This window comes from Euleptes europaea, chromosome 18 (genome assembly GCF_029931775.1).
Source record: "Euleptes europaea isolate rEulEur1 chromosome 18, rEulEur1.hap1, whole genome shotgun sequence".
NCBI classification, from domain to species: domain Eukaryota; kingdom Metazoa; phylum Chordata; class Lepidosauria; order Squamata; family Sphaerodactylidae; genus Euleptes; species Euleptes europaea.
Genome location: NC_079329.1, coordinates 21,492,983 through 21,510,529, shown reverse-complemented (window position 1 = coordinate 21,510,529; position 17,547 = coordinate 21,492,983). Strand labels below are relative to the sequence as shown.

Here is a 17,547-nt window from a genome sequence, read left to right as displayed (position 1 = left end):
CTTCTTTCAGCAGAAGGGCCATGTAAGTTGGAGGAAGGCTACAAACTTGGCTGAGAAGAATGATGGGATTACTGGCCAGAACTTGTGTTCGGGTTGCCAGGTGGTTTGGAATGGCAGGCAATTGCTGCGAGCGACGCAATCCCGTCACTACTGGTTTACTTCTGGAAGCGCCGCAGCATGAAGGGACGACTTACCACTCAAATGGGGGTTTGAGTGGTAAATAATCCAGCGCTTCCGGAAGTAAACCAGAAGTAACGGGATCGCGCCGCTCGTGGCTCTGTGCGTGTGGTCCCCACCCCAAAAATCTCCCCCCCCCCGAAGGAGAGTTGGGACCTGGCTACCCTAACGTGTGTCCCTAGTTCTTTATATGGGATTATTTTAAAAAATAAGGGGCTGTGGCTCAGTTTGTAGAGCATCTGCTTGGCACGCAGAAGGTCCCAGGTTCAATCCCCGGCATCTCCAGTTAAAGGGACTAGGCAAGTAGGTGATGGGAAAGACCCCTGCCCAAGACCCTGGAGAGCCGCTGCCAGTCTGAGTAGACAATACTGACTTTGATGGACCAAGGGTCTGATTCAGTATAAGGCTGCTTCATGTGTACCTGCTCCCACACAGAAGTCTTGAATCGCGTCAGTAACACTAACTTGCTAATTTTTACAGAACCAGTCATCCAGCAGCCAGACTACACAATATGTTTTGCAGCAACTCGGCAATTCCATTTGCAGCTCAAAAGTTATGCAAATAACTCTCCAGTGAGAGGCTCGGTGCACCGGTACGTTCCCTGCGACTGCTGGGCGACCCAGAACCTACTTGTTAAACAACGGCCTTTTATGCAGGGACGTTTCCCCGCAGTCACCCCCGCTGACTGCTTCGGGCCTTTGGGGGATTATGCATGCCTTTTCTGCCCGTCAGAGGTGGCCTCACTCTCCCCGCACGTTTTGCCCGCATTTTCTAGATTCTGGCTAAAACAGCATATGGAAAACACGGGGCCAAACGCACAGGGAGAGCGAGGTGACCTCTGACGGGCGGGAAAGGCCTGCATAATCAAAAGGAAGCCCCGAAGCAGTCGGCGGGGGTGACCGCGGGGAAACGTCCCTGCATATAAGGCCAATGTATCCTGCAGTTTGGCCTGTAGCAGCGGCACTCTATACCCCTTCAGGAAATGGTCTTGCAATTCCACTTATTGCCATGGGATGGCAGTCATGGACACTTCCCCTATTTGAATTCCAGGCAGGCAGGGAGGGAGTCTGAAGTCCCCCCTTGTTTTCTTTTGGGGGGGGGGGTTTACCAAAGAGCCTAGGGTTGCCAGGTCCCTCTTCGCCACCGGCGGAAGGGGGACCTGGGGCGGAGCCTGAGGAGGGCAGGGTTTGGGGAGGGACTTCAATGCCATAGAGTCCAATTGTCAAAGCGGCTATTTTCTCCAGGGGAACTGATCTCTATTGGCTGGAGATAGGGTTGCTAACCTTCAGCTACTAGCAGGAGATCTGCTATTACAATTGATCTCCAGCCAATAGAGATCAGTTCACCTGGAGAAAACGGCCGCTTTGGCAATTGGACTCTATGGCATTGAAGTCCCTCCCCTCCCCAAACCCCACCTTCCTCAGGCTCTGCCCCAAAAACCTCCCGCCAGTGGTGAAGAGGGACCTGGCAACCCTAGCTGGAGATCAGTTGTAATAGCAGGAGATCTCCAGCTACTACCTGGAGGTTGGCAACCCTAACGGAGCCACAAGATGGTGTGGGTGCTTCCGTGTGTGTTTGTGTGTAAAATGCAACTTGTTGGGACGGGGAGACGTTAGCGAGCTTGTGGTGGCCCGATTTTCCTTCCCAAGGCACTTGCCTTCCGCACTCGCCGAAGCTTGCACATCAGCCAAGACACTGCACGTGAAGTAGCAGGCGTGCTTCTCATTCTTTTAATCCAAGCGCCCCCTCGCTCCACCGTGTCCCCCCCCCAGAAAGTATTTCTTGCAAAGAGTGAGGTACATAAATAAGTTAACAATCAAAATGACAGTACAGGTTCAGACACAGCTGGAGGCGAGGGGAGGTAATAAATATGAAGAGAGGGGGAGAAAGCGAAAGGGGGAGGGGGAGAGATTCCAGAGGTTACTCTGATCAAGCACAGCGGTTTTCATAACGGGGTTCCCAGAACTCTGGGATTCCTTAGGAATGCATCAGGAGTTCCATACTGGTAACAGAAGACCAGCTTCAAAGTAGGGTTGCCAACCTCCAGGTGGCGGCAGGAGATCTCTTGCTATTACAACTGATCTCCAGCCGACAGAGAACAGTTCACCAGGAGAAAATGGCTGCTTTGGCCATTGGACTCTATGGCATTGAAGCCCCTCCCCGCTCCAACCCCCATCCTCCTCAGGCTCCACCCCACAAACCTCCCACTGGTGGCGAAGAGGGACCTGGCAACCCTACTTCAAAGCCATAGAGTCCAGTTGCCAAAGCAGCCATTTTCTCCAGGTGAACTGTCCCCTATCGGCTGGAGATCAGTTGTAATAGTGGGAGATCTTCAGCTAGTACCTGGAGGTTGGCAACCCTAACCCTAACCTCCAAACCACAGCCCAAAGGGAATGGTGGCTGCTCTGTAGGGGCACAGCCCCTGTGGCAATTGTGGGGCTGGCAGGCCACATGCAGTCAAAAACATGCCCAAGAACTTTCTGTTAAGCGCAGGGGAACCTTGGTAGATACATAGCGATGGAAAGGGTTACCAAGGGGTACAGAGTTTGGGAAACAGCGGATGGAACAGCCCGTACCTACAGAGACACGCACCGAAGTCCACTGTGCATAGGGTTGCCAGCTCCAGGTTGGGAAATACCTGAACAAATGGGGGGGGGGGACCTGAGGAGGGTGGGGTTTGGGGAGAGGAGGGACTTCAATCCCATAGAGGGGAGGGACTTCAATCCCACTTCAATCCAGTGGCCATTTTCTCCAGGTGAACTGACCTCTGTCGGCTGGAGGTCAGTCGTAACAGTGGGAGATCTCCAGCCACCACCTGGAGGTTGGGAACCCTAACTGTGCAGTCCATGGCGGAAAAAGGCAGGATTTGCAGGGAAAGGGGGTCTAAACCAAGAGCCCCACGTCAACAATGCCCTGGCCACATGTGGCAAACACATGTGCCCGTCTGATCATTAGTCATCCATGAAGAACTCCGTTTATCTTTGTGGCCGTCTCCCAAATGGATTTTCCCCCCTTTCCCCAGCTGGTCCACCCAATCTGCCAGTGGCCACTTTCCAGCCGTGGGAAGAAGGCCGTCAGCCAATCTTGTGAAGAAGGACGTCAGCCAATGGGCCGTATCCTATAGGCATGGCTACGCTACGGAATCCAGTCTTGGCTAGAGGACCTGTGAGCCGCGGCTGATTGCCTGTCAATCAGCAGGGGCCTTATCCCCATCTTCATGGGCGGTGGGAACACTGCGCATGTGCCCCCTCAGCCAATAAGAGATGACGTTGTGCTTCGGGATCCCACCAATCCGTAGCTGGACACCGTCCTCTGCTGTGGTGCGAAGGATAAAAGCCTTGATCCGCCGCTAAGAAATCATGGATTACACCCTTTCCCCTCCCTGCGCTCCCCTACGTCCGGCCGGTGCGGGTGAGCAGGGTGCAAACGCAGGAGGTGTCAATTCGGATCCAGCGCCAGGCCACAATCTTGTCGGAATCCATGGTGAGCGCCCTCACGTACGACTGCTTCGCCTTGCACTCGGAGATCCAGTGGCGCCGATCCACGCCACGGCAGCCGCCCACCGTGCCCCCCGCGGGGTTACACTTGGTCTCGAAGAAATATTGCTTGAGGGGCCCCGTCAGCGTCTGGACCTCCGAAAGCACCGTCACCGTTTTCCCGCGAATGTCCACGGCCGTCCGCTTGTCTGTCACCCAGACGTTGACGCTGTCGCACACCGACATCTCCCCCCGCCGTATGGCCCCCTCCAGTGACCGTTTCGACTTCAGGGTTCTGTTAGCGGCCTGCCCCGGCTGGGCACCGGAGTCCTCCATGAGGAAAAGCAAAGGGGGGTCCACAGGATGGTAGCTTGAAAGGGTGACGCGCGGAGAGAAGAGGTCCCAGTCCCCAAGAGGGGTCTCAGCCCAGAGGGCCTCAGTAGTGTTGGCGAGGGCACTGCTGTTTCGAAGTGGCGCGGCGCAGGTGACGCAGAGCAGTGGGGTGAGCATGACATGGAACAGAATAAGCATCACTCCCTGTGCGGCGGAGACCTGTGTGAGGAGAAAAAGGAACACGTCTGGGAAAAGGGCAAAGCACCAGGCCCAAATCACCCATGCGTTCAGCAAGTAGGGTTGCCAACTTCACTCAACCAAATAACAGCCGTTATGGCTCACAAGGCGTGCGCTAAATCAGAATCTCCAATTTGTAATAACATGTAATTGACAACTACGCTGAACACTTAGAATACAAATATAAATCCAGTCATGTACTCAAGTATGACAACAGAGGTAAGTAAGTACAGTTCAAAATATTGTCGAAGGCTTTCACGGTCAGAGTTCATTGGTTCTTGTAGGTTATCCGGGCTGTGAAAGAAAATACCAAGGAAAGAAAATACCAAGACCACGGTTACACAGCCCGGATAACCTACAAGAACCAATAAGTACAGTTCATTACACAAATGTTCAAATGGGATCCAAAGAAAAACGTCCATTTATTTCCTCTCATAAATAGTCCTTGTATCTCGTGGACTTTCCAGTAGTGCGTTAATCCCGATGTCACCACAGCTGGAATTGTAATTCTGGACCCTGAATTGTGGTTCTAGGGAGCCCCGAAGGGATCCCTCGAAAAGACAGGTATCCGGCAGTCACCTGTTTTGAGTTTTTTCTTCGTCAGGATTCGCTATTGGCACTCTTGCTAGTTCACATGCTAAGCCGGAACTCATACGTATGAGCAAAGAGCCAATTCCGTCTTTCCTTCACCTCACTGAAGGAAGGAGTGGCTCAAAAGAGCCCAGGAGGCATTGTTTCTGTGTCTGTACAATGCCGTTGATAGGGTTCCCAACCTCTAGGTAGTAGCTGGAGATCTCCCGCTATTACAACTGATCTCCAGCCAATAGAGATCAGTTCACCTGGAGAAAATGGCCGCTTTGGCCATTGGACTCCATGGCTTTGAAGTCCTGCACCTCCCCAAACCCCACCCTCCTCAGGCTCCACCCCCAAAACCTCCCACCAGTGGCAAAGAGGGACCCGGCAACCCTAAGAGACCTACATACTTAGGGTTGCCAGCCCCGTGATGGGAAATACCTGGAGATTTTGGGGGTGGAGTCTGAGGGGGGCAGGGTTTGGAGGGGAGGGACTTCAATGCCATACAGTCCAATTGCCAAAGCGGCCATTTTCTCCAGGGGAAGTGATCTCTATCGGCTGGAGATCAGTTGTAGTAGTAGATCTCCAGCCACCACCTGGAGGTTGGCAACCCTATACATAATAGGAGGATGCTTGGCTTGTAACCCACCCACTCAACATTTTGTGATTGGCAGTCATTTTGTGATTGGGGCCGCTCTTCAAAAATCTGAAAGGATGTATATAGGCTCAACAAGGTAGGGAACATTTTCTAATGCAATGGTGGAAATTACATCCATTGAATGTCAACTGAGTTGTGGTGGACTGGAGAACATCCCTGCCTAATGACCGCAGCATCTTTTTCCCCCCTATCATTTTCCCCTATCATTTACCCCCCCCCCCATTTTCTTTGGAGATGCTGCCTCCTTTCTCTCTTCGGCTTCCTCAGGACCCAAGCTCCCATCACAGGTGGCAGGCTGTGGCTCAGCGGTAGAGCATCTGCTTGGCATGCAGAAGGTCCCAGGTTCAATCCCTGGCATCTCCAGTTAAAGGGACTAGGCAAGTAAGTGATGGGAAAGACCTCTAGCCTGAGACCCTGGACAGCCGCTGCCGGTCTGAGTAGAAAATACTGACTTTGATGGACCAAGGGTCTGACTCAGTATAAGGCAGCTTCATGTGTTCATCATGCTGGTTCTTAAGATGACAGCCATGGTGGCCTCGTTTTTGAGGTCTCAAGTGGTGGTGGAGGCTTGTTCAAGGATGAGACTCAGTCCAGGCCGAGAACCTGTAGATTTGCTAACCCTGGGGGCTGATTCCCTCACTACAGAGTAGTGTTGGGTCTGGGGTCCCCACCCTAGGTCCTTTGTAACCCTAGAAATTGAGGAACTCACATGCGACTGTGTGGGGACCTCTGGACCCAACTTGTGTGCTTTGTCATGTTGAAATCGGCCCTCATGCCAGCCTCTTCTAGACGCGGTCCCCCTTTCCTTGACCGAGCGAGTCTGCAGCCGGAGGCGCGATGCTGCCTGTGTTTCCCAATGGAGGCTCAGGTCTCATCTGTGACAGGCCCCACCTTGAACCAACTTTGCCAGCTGCACCAGTTCCGGGAAAAGCAAGAGCCGGCTACGGTTATCTGTTCTCCAATCACGCCCAGATTAGATTACAGCAACACACTGCATTGGGGGCTCCTTTGAACATTGTTCGGAAACTTCTGTTGACCCCAAATGCGGCAGCGAGGCTGCTGACTGGAACACATTATCAGGAAAGTACCTTGCCATTTCTGGAGGGGAGCGGAGGGGACGGACTCCAGGGATATCGGTTTATTTCCTGAGGGCCCCACTAGATGATACGTGTGGGACAAGGTGGGATGGAGTCCCTGAGACCTTATTTGCATCACACGTAAGATCAGGGAATTAATGTTCCCGAGGGCTGCTGGTCCAGATTCAGCTCGTGAGCGTGGCAAGAGGGAAGGAGGAGATTGTGGGTGAAAACGCATGGTCATTTTATCCTCCTTTAATCCCTGTTTTAGCCAGGATTAAACTCACATTAGGTGAAACGCATGGGTTCGATCCTGGATGAATCCTGGCTGAAACAGGGATTAAAGGAGGATAATGCGACCATGCGTTTTCACCCTCAGTCTTCCCTCCTACAACATTTTCCCAAGCTGAGACAGCTGTAGGGGTAGGGTTGCCAGGTCCCTCTTCGCCACCAGTGGGAGGTTTTTGGGGCGGAGCCTGAGGAGGGCAGGGTTTGGGGAGGGACTTCAATGCCATAGAGTCCAACTGCCAATGTGGCCATTTTCCCTAGGTGAATTGATTATCAGCTGGAGATCAGTTGTAATAGCGGGAGATCTCCAGCTACTACCTGGAGGTTCGAAGAATATTTACAAACAAGGTGCAATTTATATAAGCTACTGAGATACCTATATACATACAATGTACAAACACAAGTAACCACACTATAACCAACACACAGTATGTACAAAATATACAATCAAAGGGCAAAAAGTCTTTCAAAGGTCTCAGCAGAGTACCAAGTAAGTAATGAGTTCAAGTTCAATATTCAAGATGAATGAGAAGCCACAATCTTCAATAGGAATAGAGGTGCCTGTTTCTCCCCCACTACCTGGAGGTTGGCAGCCCTATGAGTAGGGGGGGGGCTGTTTGCTCTGCTGTTGGGCTCCACATGTACTAAGTGCAGCAATGTAGAGTCCCAAAGAAGACCAAACAGCCCCTCCCACAGCTTGAGGGAAATGGCATGGGAAGAAAGGCTGAAGCCCCTTCTCCTCCTATGCCGCATTCAGGAGCCGACTCAGGCCCCACAGCCCTTAGGAATTTTAGTTCCCTGATCTTAAGTGTGAAACGAGTCAGGGTCTGATAAATGGTGGGGACCCCAGACCCAACCTGTGTACTCCATAATGTGTGAAGCTGAGCTGTCAAATCCAGGGAAGATGGAGGGGTGCCTGCCGGTTTCCTCCCCTCCCTCTGACGGCCTCATCAATGGAAGGTGAAAACAGCGATGCTTTGAACTTGACCTGGGCACAACAGAATGGGTCTCTTGTCTGAGTGATGACAGTTGACAGGGGCAAAGTTCTCAACTTGGGGTGGATCCTGCCCTGAAGGAGACGTGTATGATCTACTTTACATTTTAACTGGGATCTGCCAACCAGAGCCACTTATAAAACAGCAGCTTTGTGGAAAAAGACTGGTGTTATCTGCAGGCCTTTTATGCAGGAACGTTTCCCCGCAGCCACCCCCCACCGACTGCTTTGGGGCTTCCTTTTGATTATGCATGCCTTTTCTGCTGGTCAGAGGTCGCCTCGCTCTCCCTGCACGTTTTGCCCACATTTTCCAAATTCTGGGTAAAACAGCATGGGGAGAACGAGGCGACCTCTGACCGGCGGAAAAGGCATGCATAATCAAAAGGAAGCCCCAAAGCAGTAGGTGGGGATGGCTGCGGGGAAACATTCCTGCATAAAAGGCCACAGTCAACAGAAAAACATTATCATTTCATTGTTGATTTCATTGATTTTTTTCCAGAATTTTTCTTTTAGTTCATATTGCATGCAGCTTTGGGATTTTATTTATTTATTTGTTTTTTGTTTGTTTATTTGCTGAGAGGTGGTATAGATATGCCTTAATCAATCAGTTACATCCAGGGATGCAAATTCGGGGCTGAAAGTGCTGCCAGGCTGCACAACTATCATTTGTTTAAATGTTTATATTCTGCTTTTCTCCCCAACGGGGACCGGAAGCGCCTTACAACATCCTTCTCCTCTCCTCCATTTTGTCCTCTCAACAACAACCCTGAAGTAAATTAGGCTGAGAATGACTGGCCCTAGGTAACCCAGCAGGTTCCTATCGCAGCGTGGGGATCTGAAGCCAGGTTTCCCAGATCCTAGTCTGACACCTAGGGATGCCAGCCTCCAGGTGGGACCTGGAGATCTCCCAAAGTTACAGCTCATCTCCAGACTACAGAGATCAGTTCCCCTGGAGAAAATGGCAGCTTCATAGGGGGGCCCTCTATGGCAGTGTACCCCCCTGAGGTCCCTGTCCTCCCCAGGCTCCATCCCCTGGGATCTGTCATCCTGGATCTGTCAACACTGCCCCCCATCCTCCACCAGTGGTCGGAGGGGACCTGGCAACCCTACTGACACTATTACCAGTATGCCACTCTGGAGCAGGCTCATCACTGTTCAGATTATCACATTTTTGTGTGCGTGTATCTTTATGGCTGTATGTGCCTTCGATATAAGAGACATTATACATTATGTTTTGTGCCTCTAAGTGTGCATTTATGAGTACCGGTAAGTGCTGCAAGCCAGCATGGTGTAGTGGTTAAGAGCAGTGGTTTGGAGAGGTGGACTCTGATCTGGAGAACCGGGTTTGATTCCCCACTCCTCCACATGAGCGGCGGAGGCTAATCAGGTGAACTGGATTTGTTTCCCCTACACATGAAGCCAGCTGGGTGACCTTGGGCTAGTCACAGCTCTCTCGGAACTCTCTCAGCCCCATGTTTGAGTCTCCCTTAAAGTGGTAGAGAAATCGGCATATAAAAACCAACTCTTCTTCTTCTTGGTTTGCTGTGAGTGATGTGCCCTTTCTGGGTCTGTTATGTTTGCCTGGGGGGTGAGGGGTTGGTTTTATGTGTGCCTTATGTGTGTGGTTATATATGCATATGAAAGAGGATGTGTCTGCATGGCTGTATATGCGTGCCTCGGTCTATAGTTTGTGGCTTGGCTCGCTTTCATAAGTTATCTGCTCTGCACATGTTTTGCACCCCCCCTCAACTGATTGACCTTGAGATTAGCCACAGCATTAACCCAGATGGGATGTAAGGGAAGCATTAACAGAATCTCTCATGTTTGTTTATTTTTAAACTAATAAGTAGCCCATGCAGCTGCTCCGAAGCTGGAGGAAGGGTTGCTGGGTTGCATGTTTAGCACTTGCTTCTCATACCTTGTTAACAATTTACATTGTCCCTCTGAAGCTACAATTATCTTTGTAATAACTAAAAAGGTACAGGAGGAGGAGGAGGAAGAAGAAGCAGTAGTAGCAGCAGCAGCGCCCCCCCCCCCCCCCGATTTTCTCGACCATTAAGGAATCTCAAAGAGGTTTACAATCGCCTTCCCTTCCTCACCCCACAACAGACACCTTGTGAGGTAGGTGGGGATGAGAGTTCGGAGAGAATTGTGACTAGCCCAAGGTCACCCAGCTGGCTTCATGTGTAGGAGCAGGGAAACAAACCTGGTTGGCGCAGAGCCCCACCAACTCAGGCTGGTCCCAGCCCACTCCGACCAGCCTGCCTCTTTAATGCCTTCACCAGACAGTCCAGGGAGTACTAACCTGCCACCTAATCCATAGGGTTGCCAACCTCCAGATACTGCACAAAGAGGCAGCACGTGGCTCAAAATAATAAACATCAACCTCAAAAAAAAAAATTGTGTTTATCTTACTGTCAAATGTATTGAAAATAGACCACCAAAACAAATGAAAAGTGTGTCAAAAACAAAATTATGAAAAAACCTTAACATCTTGTAGTATCAGATGGGGTTATACATGTGATGAACTATTCTACTAAGTTCTAATTCCTTCTCTAAAAGTGGTTGGGTCGGCAAACTGAAGAAGATTCGAAACGCGTCTTTGCGACGGACCCACCTTGGGCCGCATTTTTGTTTTGTTACTATTGTGTTTGTAATACCACCATTGTTGTGTATTGCTTACAACCACCACTATTGTTGTGTACTGCTTATAACCATGGTTTATATTCAGCCTGGGAGGCTTTATTTTTGTTTAGCTGTTCGGCTTTCCTATATTTTCAGTCTATTGGCACTGCCTTAAGCCCTGCGAGGCTATTGTGTGTGTTTTTGACACACTTTTCATTTGTTTTGGTGGTCTATTTTCAATACATTTGACAGTAAGATAAACACAATTGTTGTTGTTTTTTGAGATTGATGTTTATTATTTTGAGCCAACCTCCACATACTAGCTGGAGATCTCCTGCTACTACAACTGATCTCCAACCAACAGAGATCACTTTGTTTAACTGCAAGCAGAAGGCTTTTCTTCCCCTTTAAACCTGGCCCATCCATGCCTGCCTGTACATGGAGCAGGAGCCTTCCTTTACTTCCTGATTAGCCAATAGCTCCATAAGACTATTGATGATAGGGTTACCAGGTTCCTCTTTGCCACTGGCGGGAGGTTTTTGGGGTGGAGCCTGGGGAGGGCGGGGCTTGGGGAGGGGAGGGACTTAAATGCCATAGAATCCAATGGCCAGAGCGGCCATTTTCTCCAGGTGAACTGATCTCTATTGGCTGGAGAGCAGTTGTAATAGCAGGAGAGCTCCAGCCAGTACCTGGAGGTTTGTGTGGCAAACTAAAGTTAGCGTGCTGACAATGACTTAGCAAACAAAAGACAGCAACTTTAAATGCAGTACTTTGCACTCTAGATGTAAACGCCCTTTATACTAACGTCCCTACAGACGCTGTGCGTAACATTATTGCTGATCTGCTTAACTCTCGCCCTCTCTTGCAACCACCCACTCAGTTTCTTTTAAGTCTCCTGGACATTGTTATGGAGAAAAATTATTTCATTTTCAATGAGGAATTTTATTTACTGACGCACGGAGTTGCGATGGGTAGCGCATGCGCGCCATCGATAGCCAACATTTATATGGTGGCTTTCGAGCATGCGCATATACTGCATAATAATCCGTTTTGTGAGAAAATCTTTTTTTATGTTCGATACGCTGATGACATTTTTTTGGCCGTGCACGACTCCCTTAGCTTTGTAGAATTTACTACATGGATAAATGAACGTGATCCACATATTCAATTAAGCGGGGAGTGCAGCATGGAAGATATTCCGTTTTTAGACGTAAAGGTCTATAAGAAAAAAATGGCACGCAATACCTTATTGCATTATAAGTCGTTCCATCCGCCCCATTTGAGGGACAATCTCCCATACAGTCAGATGCTTCGTTTAAAACGGAACTCTACAGAGAAAGAGGATTTTGTAAGGTCAGCACAACATTTTGAAATGGATTTAAGACAACGAGGATATCCTAAAAATATCATACAGCAGGCTAAAATTAAAACTCAGAACAAATCAAGGGAAGATTTGATAATGCAGACCTCCAAACAATCTTCCAAACGTGTTACTTGTGTAATGCAATACACGTCAATGTCCCCTTTGATCAAACGCATTGTGCTCAAACACTGGCATCTTGTTCAGCATCTTCCAGGCTGCCAGTTACCACCACGCATGGCATATAAACGCACTAGGTCCTTTAGGGACCTGTTAGTGAATAGGATACCACGTCCTACTATAACATCCACTTTACCTAAAGGAAATTTTAAGTGTGGTTCTTGCCAGAGTTGTAGATTTATGTTAACTGTTAAAGAAATCACAAACCCTGTTACAGATCGGAAATTTACTATAAACAGCTTTAATAATTGTGATTCAAAAAATCTTATTTATGTTATCAAATGTGCGTGCCAATATTGGTACATTGGTAAGACACAAAGAGCCATTAAATATCGGATTAGTGAGCACCGGTCTAGGGTTAGGAATACAGTGCTTGAAGCACCCCTGACTCAACACTTCCTAGACAGAAACCATACTGATAGGAACTTTCATTTTTTGTACTTTGGCGCTTTATTGCTACAACTAAATATGATAGGTCTGATATAGACCTTATATTAAGGAGCCAAGAATCCAAATATATCCAATTCTTTGACACCCTTATTCCTAAAGGATTAAATACTTCTATGGATTTGGCATGCTTCTTATAAGAGCTTTATGCACCATGTCTATATAACTTTATAATGTAACTGTATCTTTAACTGTGAAGGCTTGATAGATAATAGTCTCCCAGGTGTTAGCAATGCTTAAATAGAATGTAATGACTGAGATATTTTGCCAATGCGCAAGCAAGTTACTAACAGCAAGCGTGTGAGTACTCTATTCTATTTTATGTTATGCATATTTTATTCTGGTTGTAGTTTATTCTTTTCCTTATGCCTTTTGCGTTTTTGCATTGTATTAAGCTATTGTGTTATGATTTAATGGTCCCTGAGGAAGGCTTTGATATAAGCCGAAACAGATGGTTACCAGACACCTGTCGAAAGAACTCACAACACTCCTCTTGGACAAAGTGATGAGCTACACATGCTACTATGCACAGTGTATTTTTTGAACAATCATAACTGTATTATTTGTTGTACCTGTTGTAATTGGCAAGTTTGCCTTTCTGTATTCCAGTATACCCAGTACTATATACAGAATTATTATTTTTTATGCGATAGTGGATATGATAAATTAATACCACTTGCATTCTTCGCAATTTGTTGCTGTCTTTTGTTTGCTAAGTACCTGGAGGTTGGCAACCCTAGCTGATAAAGACTGCCAATCTTGTTTCTGTCCCAGAGAAGAGGATTCGTTTCACAGTAGGGTTGCCAGGTCCCTCTTCTCAACCAGCGGGAGATTTTGGGGGTGGAGCCTGAAGGGGGCGGGGTTTGGGGAGGGACTTCAATGCCATCGAATTCAATTGCAAAAGCTGCCCTTTTTCTCCAGGTGATCTGATCTCTATCGGCTGGAGATCAGTTGAATTAGCAGGAGATCGCCTAATTGTGATTTACTCAAGAGTAAAGAATTGTCGTCTACTCAAGAGTAAAGATAAGACTGTAACATTGCACATGAGCCTCGTGCTGTTGTTTCTTATTGAAAACTACCTGGCAGTTGGCAATGGGAGGAATGGGAGGAAAGGGTTAACTCCCTCATGACCCTCCCTGATTTTCAAAGCAATTGCTAATTAGCTTTTAAAAAGAGAGATCTTAATTACAGATCCCTCACTTCTCATCTAGATAATCCTCTATATTTCATATTTGTAAAACAGGTAATATTATCTAGATTATATAATGCAGTACGTACAACTTATTTCTGGCTGGACTCACTTCCTTGAGTTATCTGCTGTGCATGTGTTTTCAGTTTGCTGTCATGGCTTCATTGATTGTTCCTGTGATTAGTCTCAACCTCAGTGTTCCTCCTCTGTAAAATGGGTGTATGTCATCTAAGACGGTCTTTTATTGCTTCTCCTCCTTAATAATATGCTACATGTACGTGCATGTTAATCTATATATGATGTCTGCAGCTCGGCTCATCTGCTTTAATTAATCTGCTCTGAATGCACTTTTAGTTCTTACTTCATGCTTGCGATAGTGTTGTAAGCCTGGACTGTGTTAAGATGGTCTACGATTACCTGATATAGTGTGTTGATGATACTGCTTGGTGATAGTGAACTTGTATGCACATGCAGTAGTTATACAGCTAGAGGAAGTGAGTGTTCTCTGTGTGTTCCTCCCCCTGACTCACACGATTCTGCCCCTAAGCAGCTATTTTATGAGCAGCTGTGGTTAGTGGACCCTGGAGTCCTGCTTTTTTAAAAATAAAGTAGATCATACAAGCCTGAAATCTGCTCACCCCAGCAAAGCATTAAAATACGCAAAGAGCCCTGCTGGTTCAGACCACCTAGTCCAGCATCATGTTTCTCACAGTGGCCAACCAGTGGCCTTGCAAACAGAGCACAGAGGGCCGGCAAACAGAGCACAGAGGTCAAGGCCTTTCCTTTGTTGGCCCCTGCTGAAAACAGAAGGTCAATTTAGTCATCGTGGCTCATATTGATAGACCTTTCCCCATGGATTTGTTTGATCGACATATCTAAATCTCAACGTGGCCAAGTCTGTGGATACCTAAATCGGAGATTGGAGTCATGGACAGGTAAGTCAGATATTTCTTCAAACTTGAGGAAAGCCCCAGGTTTGCAGTAATATATGACATCTTAAAAAAAAAAACCTGGGATGGTTTAAAAAAAAAGAATGATAAATGAATTGCCTGCAGCTTTATGAAACAGATGTCCTCAGTAGCTGTTGCTAGGCAACCACAACAGCACTGCCAGTCTTCCGGGTTTGTCTTAACCTGGGTTTAAACAGGACAGCTGCCTTTCTTAGCCTCGGCTGATGTCAAATTGCCCAGTGTAACTAGGTAATTTGTGTTATCAACCATTTCAGCCGTTGAGAAGAGCCACTGTGCTAATTCTATAGGCTTTAGAGTCTTGCAGAGCAGTACAAACAATACCCGTTGCCCTTCATTATCTGTTAACCTATTCTTCGAAATTTGAGGAGGGGCTTTCGCTTAAAAGGCAGAGCATCATTTCGCATGAACAAGGTCCCCGGAATCAATCCCCAGCACCTCCAATTAAAGGGATCAAGTACTAGGTGATATGTTCAATTTATCCACATCAGTTTCTCATTATATTTATTTCTGCTAGGTGAAGTTTCCATTTCATGCAGCCGACAAAGCTGCAGGGATGTCTCCCCGCGGTCACCCCCGCCGACTGATTCGGGGCTTCCTTTTGATTGTGCATGCCTTTTCTGCCCGTCAGAGGCCGCCTCATTCTCCCCGCACGTTTTGCCAGCGTTTTCCAGATTCTGGCTAAATCAGCATCTGGAGAACACAAGCAAAATGTGTGGGGAGACCGAGGTGACCTCTGACAGGCAGAAAAGGCATGCACAATCGAAAGGAAGCCCCGAAGCAGACGGTGGGGGTGACCGCAGGGAAACATCCCTGCATAGAAGGCCTATGTGGGTTCTAGGCCATGAAAGCTTATGCCATAATAAAACTGTTATAAAGTAAAGGTAAAGGTCCCCTGTGCAAGCACCTGACCATTCCTGACCCATGGGGTGACATCACATCCCGACTTTTACTAGGCAGACTTTGTCTACGGGGTGGTTTGCCAGTGCCTTCCCCAGTCATCTTCCCTTTACCCCCAGCAAGCTGGGTACTCATCTGACCGACCTCAGAAGGATGGAAGGCTGAGTCGACCTTGAGCCGGCTACCTAAAACCAACTTCCGTCGGGATCGAACTCAGGTCGTGAGCAGAGCTTGGACTGCAGTACTGCAGATTACCACTCTGCGCCACGGGGCTCTTCCAAAACTTATAAAACTGTTAGTCCTTCAGATATGGGAAGTGGGAGGTTACCTGTAGTTTCAGTGTTTCCTTCGGCCACAGCCAAGCAGATCCTGGGCTTTATTCATGACCTTGCAGCCTAGAGTCTTGCTCTGATACTTCCTGATGCAAGCCAGCCTGGGAAGAGTGTGCTCTTCTTTGCGGCTTCTCTGTGCTGCCCAGTTCCTATTGAGCTCTGCTACCTGCTTGTGGTTCATGTGCCTGAATAGCTGGACTCCTCATGGTCTCCGCAAACCTCAAGCCTCATCCTTATTTCTCTCTGGGAGGAGCGAGGAGGAACGGACCCTTTCCCAGAGGGCACCGTTTCCTGCTGATGACCAAGGACTGCACTGCAGAAGACGGAAGTCCGTCAGGGGACGCAGAGTGGGCGCAGGGTTTGGTGTCAGTCACAGGATCTGGAGAAGGAAAGAGAAATCCAAGCTGTCAGTGGCCAGAACCCAGGAGACCTAGACCGCAGACCCCCCCCCCCCGTTTTGATCCTTCAAAGCAGTGTTCTTCAGCCCATAAATTGAGACCCTCGGACCATAGAGCCTTTATATTTTTTCTTTGTTGTTTTTGTGGAAGAACCTGCTGCTTGGTGTAGTGGTTAAGAGCAGTGGTTTGGAGCAGTGGAGTCTGATCTGGAGAACCGGGTTTGATTCCCCACTCCCTCCACATGAGCGGCGGAAGCTAATCTGGTGAACTGGATTTGTTTCCCCACTCCTCCACACGAAGCCAGCTGGGTGGCCTTGGGCTAGTCACAGCTCTCTCAGCCCATCCTACCTCACAGGGTGTCTGTTGTGGGGAGGGGGAGGGAAGGTGATTGTAAGCCGGTTTGATTCTCCCTTAAGTGGTAGAGAAAGTCGGTATATAAAACTCTTCGGTATATAAAAACCAACTCTTCTTGAGCCTCCGCCGCTCATGTGGAGGAGTGGGGAATCAAACCCGGTTCTCCAGATCAGACTCCACTGCTCCAAACCACCATTCTTAACCACTATACCACACTGGCTGTCACCTGATGCTCCTGTACACTGGCTCTCACCTGAGCTCCTGCGTACCCCTCGGAATATTTCTCACATGGCAGGGATCTGGAAACAGATCCAAAACTTTATCCTCCCTCTGGAAATTGCAACCCAGAGAGGCTGAAACGCTTGAAGGAGTAGCTACTCTTATGCCAAACAACGCACTCCCTGGTCATGCAGGTAATCCCCACCTTTATACACAGTTGCACACTTTTGTAACGAGGTTTAGGGAACACCTCTTTGCCCAGCAACTCCCCATCCTATCCCAGGGGCAGCTGGGAAACATCAGGTGACGCCTGCGGATTCTGCAACTGCTGACCGGAGCCAAGGGAATGGGATCCAGATGTAGCAACATCTGGGGAGGACTGCCACATGGGGGATGGGGCTAGGAAGGGTGGCTAATCCCTTTCGCCTTTGAACTGCCAGTGACGTAGTCCCTCCAAAAAAACCCTTCCCTTTCCACAGCCCCCACAGTCAATTTAGGAGGAGCTAAACCCATCCTCTACCTATTTCGCCCCGCCAATACACTTCACTCTTTTGCCGCTCCAGAGGACTTAATCCATTACACCTTATTCTGTCATCTTTACACCAAGCCCAGATCTAAATTTCTTGGAGTGTTTCTGAAGGGCATACATCTTTTTCCAGATCCAGAGAAGCTGCTCTTTCTCCTATCAGACGCCAATTGATGTATCCTACAAAGTGCCAAGAAAATCCGAGCGAAAGCTGTTTTTAATCAGGGAATTTAACAT

The 17,547-nt window shown here is 48.4% G+C and overlaps 1 protein-coding gene across 1 annotated transcript; it reads right to left on the bottom strand.

Moving 5' to 3' along the window:
• Nucleotides 1-3,567: 3,567 nt before the first annotated feature.
• Nucleotides 3,568-15,920, bottom strand: LOC130489550 (brain-derived neurotrophic factor-like). Its single transcript, XM_056863305.1, has 2 exons — nt 15,810-15,920; nt 3,568-4,205 (listed from the first exon to the last, which is right to left on the bottom strand). Exon 2 carries the CDS (start codon nt 4,182-4,184, stop codon nt 3,570-3,572), a length of 615 nt encoding a protein of 204 aa, XP_056719283.1. The 5' UTR covers nt 4,185-4,205; nt 15,810-15,920; the 3' UTR covers nt 3,568-3,569.
• Between the last annotated feature and the right edge of the window lie 1,627 nt (nt 15,921-17,547).